Here is a 14611-nt window from a genome sequence, read left to right as displayed (position 1 = left end):
TTCGGCAGTGTAGGACACTGATAACAGCGGACCTGTGGGGGTGCCAGGTGTCCGACCCCCACCAATCTGATACTGATGACTTATCCTGAGGACGGGGCATCGATTTCCTGGACATCCCCTATGTAAATTAATATCTGCCTATGTAGTTACATGTACTCATCATCGAATCAGAAGAAATCTGGAATCTATGGTAAGATGGCGAAACATGGTCATAGAAGATACATTTGTGTATTGAGGGGACATTATTGCCCCCTGTGGTCATTTTTCAAAAGGAAAAAAAAGAATCTAACTTTCAATCAAATAACTAACCAAGCAACCTGGAAAACTAAGGCTGGATTCACACAATGCAGATGCAGAGCAAATAATATGCGCCCAGGAGGTCGCTGCAGGGCGTCAACTGCAGCTAATAGAAGTCAATAGAAAAACCGCTGACGATGCAGCTCGGGCACAGCGTGTCCGTAACTTGTGAACTCAGAAAAATACTAAAAGGGGTCAACGTCAAAGGATAAATGGTAAAAATTGTAAAATGCTTGTAAAAGTAAAATTCACTTGGCATTAAACATCTTCTCAGTCCTCCAGAACGGAGGGATTATAAATTGCACAGTTTGCTGCTCGTTGCTAAGGCTACCGGCCACCAATGCAGCCTATCAGAGTTGGTCGGTCTCTTACGCAAGGAGTGCAGCACATACAAGCTCTTTGTTATAGAGCATGCAAGTGCTGTTCTGAAGCTGGCCGGCTGCTGTAAATAAGCGACTGATCATCTCTGCAACTAGATAAACAATAATTAATCTACCACCCAACCATCAAACTATCCAAACTGTTACCGACCAAGAAACCAAACAAACAAAGCATCTAACAATCCCGGTATCCATCTCAGCAATTAAACCATCCTCCTATTGGCTACAATTTATCTCCCATATGCCTTCAGTAATAGGAAGAATTAATTGTAAAGCCTTCGCTTGCACATATTAAATCCTGCACCAAACTTCATACCCTTTATTTCATCATGAAAGCGATGCGAGTGCCGAGAGGAGGGAGACGTCCTTTTACTCTAATATCTTTGATTGAAATTTAAAAAGTCCGCAGATAATTAATTTCTCCACATCACATCGACTCATCTCTTCTGCCAATTTGGCTGTTGTTGTTTTAATTTTGTAACAAGCTAATAATGAGATCTAAACTTCACAACCGAGTCCCGATGTGGCCAATTTGAACAATTAAGAAAACAATACTCCGCAAAGAAGGATGACCGGATTCTAAAATAAGAAGGTTTCTCAGATACAAATGTATCAATATTGGAAAGAATTCCACAGCAGGAGATGAATAGGACACATTGTATCACCCCGGAACATTATAAGTCTGAGCTCACCCCGGAACATTATAAGTCTGAGCTCACCCCGCTACATTATAAGTCTGAGCTCACCCCGCTACGTTATAAGTCTGAGCTCACCCCGGTACATTATAAGTCTGAGCTCACCCCGGTACATTATAAGTCTGAGCTCACCCCGGTACATTATAAGTCTGAGCTCAGCCCGGTACATTATAAGTCTGAGCTCACCCCGGTACATTATAAGTCTGAGCTCACCCCGGTACATTATGAGTCTGAGCTCACCCCGGTACATTATAAGTCTGAGCTCACCCCGGTACATTATAAGTCTGAGCTCACCCCGGTACATTATAAGTCTGAGCTCACCCCGGTACATTATAAGTCTGAGCTCACCCCGGTACATTATAAGTCTGAGCTCACCCCAGTACATTATAAGTCTGAGCTCACCCCGGTACATTATAAGTCTGAGCTCACCCCGGTACATTATAAGTCTGAGCTCACCCCGGTACATTATAAGTCTGAGCTCACCCGGGTACATTATAAGTCTGAGCTCACCCCGGTACATTATAAGTCTGAGCTCACCCCGCTACATTATAAGTCTGAGCTCACCCCGGAACATTATAAGTCTGAGCTCACTCCGGTACATTATAAGTCTGAGCTCACCCCGGTACATTATAAGTCTGAGCTCACCCGGTACATTATAAGTCTGAGCTCACCCCGGTACATTATAAGTCTGAGCTCACCCCGGTACATTATAAGTCTGAGCTCACCCCGGTACATTATAAGTCTGAGCTCACCCCGGTACATTATAAGTCTGAGCTCACCCGGTACATTATAAGTCTGAGCTCACCCCGGTACATTATAAGTCTGAGCTCACCCCGGTACATTATAAGTCTGAGCTCACCCGGGTACATTATAAGTCTGAGCTCACCCCGGTACATTATAAGTCTGAGCTCACCCCGGTACATTATAAGTCTGAGCTCACCCGGGTACATTATAAGTCTGAGCTCACCCCGGTACATTATAAGTCTGAGCTCACCCCGGTACATTATAAGTCTGAGCTCACCCGGGTACATTATAAGTCTGAGCTCACCCCGGTACATTATAAGTCTGAGCTCACCCCGGTACATCATAAGTCTGAGCTCACCCCGGTACATTATAAGTCTGAGCTCACCCCGGTACATTATAAGTCTGAGCTCACCCCGGTACATCATAAGTCTGAGCTCACCCCGGTACATCATAAGTCTGAGCTCACCCCGGTACATTATAAGTCTGAGCTCACCCGGGTACATTATAAGTCTGAGCTCACCCCGGTACATTATAAGTCTGAGCTCACCCCGGTACATTATAAGTCTGAGCTCACCCGGGTACATTATAAGTCTGAGCTCACCCGGGTACATTATAAGTCTGAGCTCACCCCGGTACATTATAAGTCTGAGCTCACCCGGGTACATTATAAGTCTGAGCTCACCCTGGTACATTATAAGTCTGAGCTCACCCCGGTACATTATAAGTCTGAGCTCACCCCGGTACATTATAAGTCTGAGCTCACCCGGGTACATTATGGCGGAGCGGAGACAATGGTGGGGCCGCCGCTCTGTCTTTTACGCATTTCTAGGCCACAGATTAAAATAATGATGGACGAGAGACTATTTCTGGTAGAAAACAGAGACCACGTAAGAACTTTCTGCAGACGCCTAGAAATCATCACCTTCCAAAAATTTGGTCTTTTTGAAAAACCTTAAAGACTTTGCTCAGGTTTAGAAAAACATGGCGGCCTTCTTCCAAAAGCTTCGCCAGCCCTGTCTACAGGTGGATCCAGTGAAGTGAATGGTGCATGGAGCCAACCCAAGGAGCAATAAGAGCCGCTGCCGCCCAAAGCTTCAGGACCGAGCAGTTATAGAAATTGCAACATTTTGACTCAATGTAAAAATATCTTCAGTTTCTTAACAAAGGTTTCACTTTCCCCCGAACCCTCACGACAGGGGTGAATATGAGGGTTTAGGATGGAGAGTAGAGAACTGTGTCCCTCCACTAGAGAAATAAACCATGGACAATTCCTGCAATCGTTCTACCATGTCAACCATCACTAATGTAGACAACGTGTCCAATGGCCCCCGAACACAAGGATCATGGAGGGCACAGGAACAACAACCATTTCACATTCACCCATTGATTGTGGGCTTCTCCATGAGATATGAGCATTACAAGGAACATACTGATAAGTAACATCTCGAGATTCCTAAGAAACAAATTCTACTTTCATGGTCATTCTGAAAAAAGTCACCAAAAAGAAACATCGATCAAGTCAAGGAGGTAAAAGAACAACAATGGAAAAGCAAATAGACAAAGATACAAGTTCAATGACTGGAGACTATGTGTGACCCATAACGCATCTCAGCTGCCATGCTGGGCATGCTACCGACCCCACGAGGCTAGCGGAAGAGAAGGTGGTTGCTCTGTACTCACCTCCGGAAGGGGCATCCCGTTGATGATGAGGTCGGGCTGAGGAGGGCTCTGGTTGGTGAAGGTGTGTTGGTAGACATGATTAGACCCGGCGTTCCTTGTGTTTTGGTTCTCCACATTGAGGAAGGTGCTGTCTGATCGCCTGCAGCCAAGTGGAAGGGTCTGCTGGTGGTAGTCAAAGTAGTTTAGTGATGAAGTAAGGGAGGAACAGCTCACCACGTTCATTTTATCCGTCTCCTCCACATCTCGAGGCACCAGTCGGATGTCGTTCTTGCTGATTTTCTTCTTCTTGTTGGATTTCTTCTGGTGTCCATAGGAATATTCAGCTATTCTGCAAGACAACATTAATAAGGTGCAAACACATGCAAGTTTTATTATGGCTCTGTGCAATACACGGCAACCCAACATTAATGAACGCAGAAGCAAATTCCATCAATTCTAGACAAACCATCTGGACCCCTCTATCCCTCTCCGGCTTTATCTCCATCTTTCCAGAGGTTGATGCTCTGATGATTTACAAGTGTCTCCTACTTCATCCTCTAATTACGCTCATGTAAGGAGACGTGACCCTATGATTTCCAGCTTATTAATTGGAAGTTCTAGGGGTTAATTGGGCTTCTGCTGGCCGAGCCGAGAAACGCTGCATCCTGCTAGAAACCTTGCAAGTTGCATTGGCTTCAGCCATCGTTGGGCCTCTCTATACGGGAAGAGACTAATTGTCTCATTCTTATCTTCACGTTGGAGAGTCTATTTGATATTTTATGGCCTCCTAATTAGTATGTAGTTTATAGATTTACAGAATAAGCTCTAATTAGCTGAGACTTCTAGGCTTAGACTCTACGGTGGATGGGAAACAATACAGAGTGTGAATCCAGCCGTGGACTGGAGAGAGGGCACCGTCTGTGGGGTGGAACTACAACTCCGAGAATGCCCTGGCCCCCGCTCCTCACTGCAGTCATTGCACTATATCCAGTATATCCAAGCGCCACACCTGCTCATGAAAAAGAAAGAAAAGAATGGTGCTAGATGTAGCAGAGCTGACGGCAGGCTGGAGATGTAGCAGAGCTGACGGCAGGCTGGAGATGTAGCAGAGCTGACGGCAGGCTGGAGATGTAGCAGAGCTGACGGCAGGCTGGAGATGTAGCAGAGCTGACGGCAGGCTGGAGATGTAGCAGAGCTGACGGCAGGCTGGAGATGTAGCAGAGCTGACGGCAGGCTGGAGATGTAGCAGAGCTGACGGCTCGCTGCCGGGATCAGTTGGGTTTTTCACTACTATTATCCTCTCGGGGACAATGTTACCAATCTCTACAGGCCGAGGCTCCTCTCGTATCATATGATGGCGCCTATTCCCAGCACAGCTGGCGGAGCGTCACTGCACATCGCTGGCAATAGCTTTACCTATGTAAAACCCCCTGATATCACCAGAAGCCCCCAGCTCTGCTACATCTGCATGATCAGAGCGATGGTGTGTGGCGTCTGCTGTGAGGTGAGGATGTGTGTGATGATTACCTGTCCTGCCTGGGAGGTTTGCTGATTGGGAACTACAGTGCAGGAATCTTTATCCGCAGTGACTGAGCAGTCACATCTCACCTAAGGCTCCTCTATTCTTCCAAGCATTGGAGCGTGAGGAGCTTAGCAGCCCCCAATGACCGAGGGATGGAAATGCTGCTAAGTAAGTGCCGAAAACAAGGCTGCAGCCCAGTGCAGGCGCCGCCATGAGAAGCATTGGATACTGGGCGGCCGCCGCTCCAGCCAGTGCCCAGAGACTCGCGCCGGTGCCCTGAGACTCGCGCCGGTGCCCAGAGACTCACGCCGGTGCCCAGAGACTCACGCCGGTGCCCAGAGACTCACGCCGGTGCCCAGAGATTCACGCCGGTGCCCTGAGACTCGCGCCGGTGCCCAGAGATTCACGTCGGTGCCTAGAGACTCGCATCGGTGCCCAGAGACTCACGCCGGTGCCCAGAGACTCAGGCCGGTGCCTAGAGACTCGCGCCGCTGCCCAGAGACTCACGCCGGTGCCCAGAGACTCACGCCAGTGCTCAGAGACTCGCGCCGGTGCCCAGAGACTCACGCCGGTGCCCACCAGAGACTCACGCTGGTGCCCAGAGACTTGCGCCGGTGCCCAGAGACTCGCACCGGTGCTCAGAGACTCGCGCCGGTGCCCAAAGACTCGCGCCGGTGCTCAGAGACTCGCGCTGGTGCCCAGAGACTCACGCCGGTGCCCAGAGATTCACGTCGGTGCCTAGAGACTCGCACCGGTGCCCAGAGACTCACGCCAGTGCCCAGAGACTCAGGCCGGTGCCTAGAGACTCACGCTGGTGCCCAGAGACTCACGCCGGTGCACAGAGACTCACGCCAGTGCTCAGAGACTTGCGCCGGTGCCCAGAGACTCACGCCGGTGCCCACCAGAGACTCACGCCGGTGCCCAGAGACTTGCGCCGGTGCCCAGAGACTCGCACCGGTGCTCAGAGACTCGCGCCGGTGCCCAGAGACTTGCGCCGGTGCCCAAAGACTCGCGCCGGTGCTCAGAGACTCGCGCTGGTGCCCAGAGACTCACGCCGGTGTCCACCAGAGACTCACGCCGGTGCCCAGAGACTCAAGCCGGTGCCCACCAGAGACTCACGCCGGTGCCCAGAGACTCGCGCCGGTGCCCAGAGACTTGCGCCGGTGCCCAGAGACTTGCGCCGGTGCCCACCAGAGACTCATGCCGGTGCCCAGAGACTCGCGCCGGTGCCCAGAGACTTGCGCCAGGGCAGATTCCTCTCATTTCTATGGGGTTGGTGCCTCTTCTGTTCCTGGGATTTCCCTCATTATTAATGTGACAGTGATTGGGGCAGATAACGACACATTGAGTTCACTCAGAAGGTGTATAGCTGGGGGGCAACAGGGGTCCCTATAGGTTTTGATGCCACGGGGTCCGTCCTGAATTCCGCGATGACTTATATTAATGGCATTTTATTAGCTACCTGGATATTTGCTGCTATTTCAGGGCCGTGATCAGGGCGTCTTTTTGCACTGGGAAGGTCAAAGAGGTGCAGGCAATGAGGGGTTAATCTCAGAGTCACTTTTTTTATCCCGAAAGAATCCCAGCGACCTAAGTGACGATAATGAATGGGGACCACGATCTGCAATTGGAAATGTCACATAAAACTAAAAAATATGACATGGATTTATTGTTCAGTGCCGATGACATTTCCATCATGACGGAAATAAAAGCAGAGAATTAAAGAGCCGGGCACCGGAGCCGCAGAACGCCGCCCGGCAGCAGGTGAAATACTCATGAAGGCGGGCCGGGAGAGGGGATTTTAATCTTCTCCTGCCCATCATTTTCTCATTTTGACTGAATTTCACAGAATTGTGTTTTTTTATGGAAAAATGGGAGGGGGGATTGTAAAATTGCATTATCCTCTATAGGCACTGGAGGGACCCCCGTCCTGCAGAAATCAGACTATACACACAGTAGTCAGGGGGCCGAGGCTCTGCAGATAGCCGGCACAGGCTCAGGCGCAGCGTGCATCATCTGTGCCCCCGACATCAACGCTCACTCATTCTACAGGCAATGTATATATACACACAGCCCACCTACCCACAGCACTGTGCACCTCTCTCATGGGCGCAGGGGGCTCTGGGGTTCAGCCAAAATAAACCTGATTTACTACAAAGGCAAGAATCCAGCTGTGCAAGAAGAGGCAGCAACCAACCAGCTGCTGTGGAACTACAAATCACAGCATGACCTTCCATCAGGCCAGGATGGAACATGTAGTTCCACAACATTCTATCAATATTCTATCATATCTATATGTCTATTATCTATCTATCATCTATCTATCTATTATCTATCTATTATCTATCTATTATCTATATATCTATTATCTATCATCTATCTATCTATTATCTATCTATTATCTATCTATTATCTATCATCTATCTATTATCTATTATCTATCTATTATCTATCATCTATCTATTATCTATCTATTATCTATCATCTATCTATTATCTATCTATTATCTATCATCTATCTATTATCTATCTATCATCTATCTATTATCTATCTATTATCTATCTATTCTCTATCATCTATCTATTATCTATCTATTATCTATCATCTATCTATTATCTATCTATTATCTATCATCTATCTATCATCTATCTATTATCTATCCATTATCTATTATCTATCTATCATCTATCTATTATCTATTATCTATCTATCATCTATCTATTATCTATCATCTATCTATTATCTATCTATGATCTATTATCTATCTATTATCTATCATTTATCTATTATCTATCTATCATCTATCTATTATCTATTATCTATCTATCATCTATCTATTATCTATCATCTATCTATTATCTATCTATTATCTATCATCTATCTATTATCTATCTATTATCTATCATCTATCTATTATCTATCTATCATCTATCTATTATCTATCTATTATCTATCTATTCTCTATCATCTATCTATTATCTATCATCTATCTATTATCTATCTATTATCTATCATCTATCTATCATCTATCTATTATCTATCCATTATCTATTATCTATCTATCATCTATCTATTATCTATTATCTATCTATCATCTATCTATTATCTATCATCTATCTATTATCTATCTATTATCTATCATCTATCTATTATCTACCTATTATCTATTATCTATCTATCATCTATCTATTATCTATCATCTATCTATTATCTATCTATGATCTATTATCTATCTATTATCTATCATTTATCTATCATCTATCTATTATCTATCATTTATCTATTATCTATATATCTATTATCTATCATCTATCTATTATCTATCTATCATCTATCTATCATCTATTATCTATCATCTATCTATTATCTATCTATTATCTATCTATTATCTATCATCTATCTATTATCTATCTATCATCTATTATCTATCTATTATCTATCTATTATCTATTATCTATCTATTATCTATCATTTATCTATCTATTATCTATCATCTATCTATCTATTATCTATCATCTATCTATTATCTATCATTTATCTATTATCTATATATCTATTATCTATCATCTATCTATTATCTATCTATCATCTATCTATCATCTATTATCTATCATCTATCTATTATATATCTATTATCTATCATCTATCTATCTATCATCTATCTATTATCTATCTATCATCTATCTATTATCTATCTATCTATCATTTATCTATTATCTATCTATTATCTATTATCTATCTATTATCTATTATCTATCTATCATCTATTATCTCTCTATCTATTATCTATTATCTATCTATCTATCATTTATCTATTATCTATCTATTATCTATTATCTATCTATTATCTATCTATTATCTATCATGTATCTTTCTCTCTCTCTATATTCAGTGACATTCATACCTGGATATTGGGTACATTACTACAATGCCTACTAATCTGCGGCTCGCCCATGGCTCCCATTCCCCGGCGCGGCTGGCCCATGGCTCCCATTCCCCGGCGCGGCTGGCCCATGGCTCCCATTCCCCGGCGCGGCTGGCCCATGGCTCCCATTCCCCGGAGCGGCTGGCCCATGGCTCCCATTCCCCGGAGCGGCTGGCCCATGGCTCCCATTCCCCGGAGCGGCTGGCCCATGGCTCCCATTCCCCGGCACGGCTGGCCCATGGCTCCCATTCCCTGGCGCGGCTGGCCCATGGCTCCCATTCCCCGGCGCGGCTGGCCCATGGCTCCCATTCCCCGGAGCTGCTGGCCCATGGCTCCCATTCCCCGGAGCGGCTGGCCCATGGCTCCCATTCCCCGGAGCGGCTGGCCCATGGCTCCCATTCCCCGGCACGGCTGGCCCATGGCTCCCATTCCCTGGCGCGGCTGGCCCATGGCTCCCATTCCCTGGCGCGGCTGGCCCATGGCTCCCATTCCCTGGCGCGGCTGGCCCATGGCTCCCATTCCCCGGCGCGGCTGGCCCATGGCTCCCATTCCCCGGAGCGGCTGGCCCATGGCTCCCATTCCCCGGAGCGGCTGGCCCATGGCTCCCATTCCCCGGAGCGGCTGGCCCATGGCTCCCATTCCCCGGAGCGGCTGGCCCATGGCTCCCATTCCCCGGAGCGGCTGGCCCATGGCTCCCATTCCCCGGCGCGGCTGGCCCATGGCTCCCATTCCCCGGAGCGGCTGGCCCATGGCTCCCATTCCCCGGCGCGGCTCGCCCATGGCTCCCATTCCCCGGCGCGGCTCGCCCATGGCTCCCATTCCCCGGCGCGGCTGGCCCATGGCTCCCATTCCCCGGAGCGGCTGGCCCATGGCTCCCATTCCCCGGCGCGGCTGGCCCATGGCGTGTGATGTGATAATGGATATCTGGGCGCCTTTCCCTCCTCCTGTAACCAGATTAGCAGAATATTCGGCAGCAGCTGCCCCACATGGGAGCTGATTGATATTCATGTGGGGTTAGCGTTTGTCTACCAAACTTTTTTTGTTCTGCTGACAATAGACTAAATGAAGGAAATGTTGTATGACGGCTTCATAGGACCGCCACACTCCATTATAGCATGCATCAGCATCATCAGCAGCAGCCCCCCAGCCCCTATACAGGGGACTCCCACCGCATTCTGGAGGGGGGCTGATGGTGATTTCCCCAGCAGAGCTGTTGCTTTTGCAATCTGTGTGATAGAAGTAAGTGCTTAAAAATCTGACATAAGCTGATAAGAACTGAATCAATAATTAATCTGCCTCTAACTGCTGCTTATTTTTCAGTATTTTCTGATTTCATTAAGTATTTTTTTTTTTGCCATTATTATGGGGAGGGGGCTGTGATAAGAAGGGGGCTTGGATTGAATGTGATCCCCTCCGAAGGCACGCAGTGAAATGTAAAAATCATTATGTTTTCATTTCATTCTGTTTTCTTTCAAATTCCAACTGTGATTCACAATCCAGGAGCAGGACTGCGCATTCCTCGAGCTCACAGCGCCACCTCATGGTGACAAGAGGGAAGTGCAGCGTGTTCCTACAACCTGCTTCATTGACAGCAGCAGTGCCACTAAGGCTAGTGACTGGCTATGTGCAGACACCTGCAACAGTTACTCACTGATATTCCTAAAATATATAGAGTAGCACAACCCTCACCCCCATCGTTAGGTGCATCCCTATGCTGAGCATTCAAACGTCTATAGCTATCCTTAACTCTTTCATTGCCAGAGACCTGTGATACAACGTCCCTAATTCAATGTATTGAAGTCCGCAGAGCTAAAAAGAAACAACTAACAGAGAGCAGCACAGGCGTCAATAGACAGAAGAGAGGGAAAGATACATTATAGCAGAGAGAGCGCTGGAGAAAAGATACAAAGCCTGTGCTGCGGCTCTAGCAGAGTAGGACCCTGGTCACACTGCACATTACTCCAAGGATGATAGGTGGGCTCCTTACCTGCAGTTGTAGGTCCTTATCTCCTTGTTGTCCCTCTTACATTTCACAGCCACAAAGATCATGGTGACAAAGAGGATGGCAGCGATAGATCCCAGGGCAATGATGAAAATCAGGGACAGGTTGACAGATCCGATGGACTCCTGGGCATCCAGGGCAGGGGACAGGTAAATTAAAATCAAGGCAGAAGCAGAGAGTGAAGGTTTCCCATGGTCCTGAGCTGCTACAATCAATTCATAGGTGGTCTTTGAGTTCTCACCGAATGTCCTGGTGGTCCTGATTTCCCCATTGATTTGATCAATTTCAAAAAAGCCCCTGTCCCCTTCAGTGATGTCATAGGACAGCCTGCCATTCTCGCCCTCATCATAGTCATCAGCCTTCACCACCGTCACCAGGTAGCCCATGCCGGCATTCCGGGGGATGTAGACCTCCGAGGTGCCATTGACCAGTGGGGGGGCAGCGATCACTGGGGTGTTGTCATTCACATCCACCACGATGACTCTAACTGTCACATTGCTCTGCAGAGGTGGGCTTCCTCCATCCTTGGCGGAGATCTTAAATTCAAAAGCCTTGGTCTGCTCGTGATTGAAGGACCTGAGGGCATAGATGTCCCCGGTGGTCGGGTTGATCGAGACGTAGGTGAAGACGGGCATGTCTCTGACCTGGGAGGGCACCAGCTGGTAGGACACGCTGCCATTTAATCCTAGGTCGGGGTCTCTGGCCGACACCGACAGCAGGTAGGCCCCTGGGGTGTTGTTCTCGGAGACGATCACCTGGTAGAAGGTCTTGGAGAAGTGAGGGTGGTTGTCGTTCTCGTCGGTGATCCTCACCGTGAAGGACTTGGTGGACTGCAGGGAGGGGTTGCCCCCATCCTTGGCCTGGATGGTGAGGTTGTAGTGGTCCCTCTGCTCCCTGTCCAGCCGGCCGTCCACCAGGATGGTGGAGAAGCTCTCATACTCCTGCAGCCTGAAGGGGACGCTGCCCAGCAGTTTGCACAGGACCCTTCCATTCACGCCCGAGTCCCTGTCGGAGACCCTGACCAGGGCGATGACATAGCCAGGGGGGGCGCTCTCGCTCACCTCCACCACCTCGCTGTTGACTGACAGCAGGTTGATGACCGGCACGTTGTCGTTACCGTCCAGCACGTTGACCGTCACCTTGCAGTGGGCCGGGATGGAGTTGGGTCCCAGGTCCTTGGCTTGCACGTCGATCTCGTACACATGACCCTCCTCGTAGTCGATGGCGCCACTCACGGTGATGACTCCGGTCTTGGGGTCGATCTTGAAGAGCTCCCGGGTCTTGTCGGACACGTAGCTGTTGAAGGAGTAGACGATCTCCCCGTTGGTGCCCTCATCGGGGTCGGTGGCGTTCAGGTCGATGACGGTGGAGCTGAGGGGGGCATTCTCGGGCACGGTCACCGTGTATGCCGCCTCCTCAAACACCGGGTTGTTGTCATTGGAGTCTATCACCTTAATGTTCAGCTCCACGGTGCCGAAATTGGAGGGGTCGCCCCCGTCCAGGGCGGTGATGATGTACTTGTAGTGAGACTGGGTCTCTCGGTCCAGGGTCTTCTCCACCACCAGTTCTGCGAACCTGGAGCCATCCCCCCTGGTCTTAATCTCCAAGCCGAACAGGTCGTTGGGGGTGATCTCGTAGGACTGCACCCCAAAGTTGCCCGAGTCGGGGTCATAGGCGCTCTCCAGGGGGATCCTGGTGCCGGGGCTGGCGGTCTCTGAGATCTCCAGGTCGATCTGGTCGGTGGGGAAGCTGGGGGCATTGTCGTTCAGGTCTTTGATCTCGATCTTGATGACACAGATCTCCATGGAGTTGGACATGACCTCCAGGGAGATGACACACTTGGGCATCTGCCGGCAGAGAAGGTCCCTGTCGATCTTCTGCTTGGTCACCAGCACCCCGGAGGCGTTGATGTCCACCAGGTGGGGGGCAGAGTTGGAGACCACTCTGAAGGCAGGCTGCCGGGGGTCCAGCACGAAGCCGGCATCCTTGGCGTCCTTAGCGACGTTGGCGATCTGGGTGCCGGCTCTCTGCTCCTCCTCCACCGAGTACTTCAGGTTAATCAGCGCCCGGCTCCGGGTCCAGGACACCGCCAGCAGCAGCAGGACGGGCAGCAGGTCCATCTCCTTCCACAGCCACATAGTCCGCACCGAGGAGCGGATGCACCGGCTGAGATGCAGGAGGGCTGCACCGAGGCTCCAACAGGCGCCGCTTCTTCTCGCCTGCTGCGGTGCAGTCTCAGCTCCTGTGGAGCCCAATGTAAGAGAGCAGCTGAGCCCGAGGACCGGCGGCTCAGGAGAAGCCGACCGCTCAGGAGAAGCCGACAACTGAGCCCGAGGACCGGCGGCTCAGGAGAAGCCGACCGCTCAGCCCGAGGACCGGCGGCTCAGGAGAAGCCGACCGCTCAGGAGAAGCCGACCGCTCAGGAGAAGCCGGCGGCTCAGGCAGAAGCCGGCATCAGGGCGCTCTGGATGGACACTTTAACCGCGTCCTCATGACTCGCAGTCATTCATCAGTGAGCGCACAGCTGCCTGGATGAGGCGTCTGCTACCATGTCAGGGAGCCTCAGACCTGCCGCAGCCGCATCTGCTCCATAGCCGCACACATGCGATAGTGAGGACGAGTGTCAGCAGCGCTCATTCATCTGCGCAGACCTCGGTGCCCACCGGCATCTGCAATTGTGGAGCTGCCAAGAAAAGCCAAGTCCCACCTCTGCCTGTGATCTCCAGAAAGTGCGGGTGATGGGAGGCGAGCAGGTGGGCGCACACAGCCCCCCGCCCTGATTTTTTTTGCAGCAGATAAATCCAGTATAATCGCAGCAGGACAGTCGGTAATCTCCCGGTGATGTCCTGCGGAGCCCGAGCCCTCCAGACGCCTCCTCTCCGCTAGAAACCTTCTTGTCAGTGCAACAAAATCCCAATCAAAGTAGTTTACAATCCAAGTGTTAGGCTGGTGTCAATCCATCCTCTGCCCCCGCTGGCAGCCAGGCTCCCTCTGCAGCCCCCAGTGCTTTGCTTCCTCTGGTGCCCCTCTGTACTTCATAGACATAGGCACCTAGCTGGCTCTCTGGCTTTGCTGCTGCTAACTACTGCCAGTGCAGTCTGTAAAGAGAGAGACAGAGGAGAGGAGCAGGGAGGGGGCGCAGAGGCTCCAGGCTGCAGCCTATCCCGGCTGCTGGGGGAGGAGGGGGTGTGGGACTCTCTCATTGGAGCTGGGGAGCTTCAAATTTCGAGCAGGGGAGTAAAACTTCAGCAGTCAGCAGCAGTGGGGCTGCAGAGAGGAGCTGTCCAGGGTGCTGCTGCTGCTGCTGCTGCTGCTGCTGCTGCTGCTGCTGCTGCTGCTGCTGCTGCTGCTGATGCTGGATCTCTGCTCCTGCCTCGGTCCCTTCAC

At 49.9% G+C, this 14611-nt stretch overlaps 1 protein-coding gene across 4 annotated transcripts in view; it reads right to left on the bottom strand.

Annotated features, from left to right (window-relative positions):
- Positions 1-14390, bottom strand: part of PCDH19 (protocadherin 19) — a 236536-nt gene extending 222146 nt beyond the window's left edge. For 2 of the 4 annotated variants that reach the window (XM_073642197.1, XM_073642198.1), the window contains exons 1-2: positions 11210-14390; positions 4010-4124 (exon numbers count right to left, since the gene is read on the bottom strand). In XM_073642197.1, the coding sequence (XP_073498298.1) occupies positions 4010-4124; positions 11210-13362 (2268 nt within the window). In that variant the 5' untranslated portion in view covers positions 13363-14390. Of the gene's footprint in view, positions 1-3796; positions 4125-11209 lie in introns of all 4 variants that reach the window. The other 2 variants (XM_073642196.1, XM_073642195.1) reach the window with 2 other exon arrangements.
- Between the last annotated feature and the right edge of the window lie 221 nt (positions 14391-14611).

The sequence above is a fragment of the Phyllobates terribilis genome, unplaced genomic scaffold (assembly GCF_046119375.1).
Source record: "Phyllobates terribilis strain yellow unplaced genomic scaffold, ASM4611937v1 Scaffold_7__3_contigs__length_470593459, whole genome shotgun sequence".
Lineage (NCBI taxonomy): Eukaryota > Metazoa > Chordata > Amphibia > Anura > Dendrobatidae > Phyllobates > Phyllobates terribilis.
Note: the sequence above shows the minus strand (reverse complement) of the source record. Positions and strands in the feature narration are given on the sequence as shown.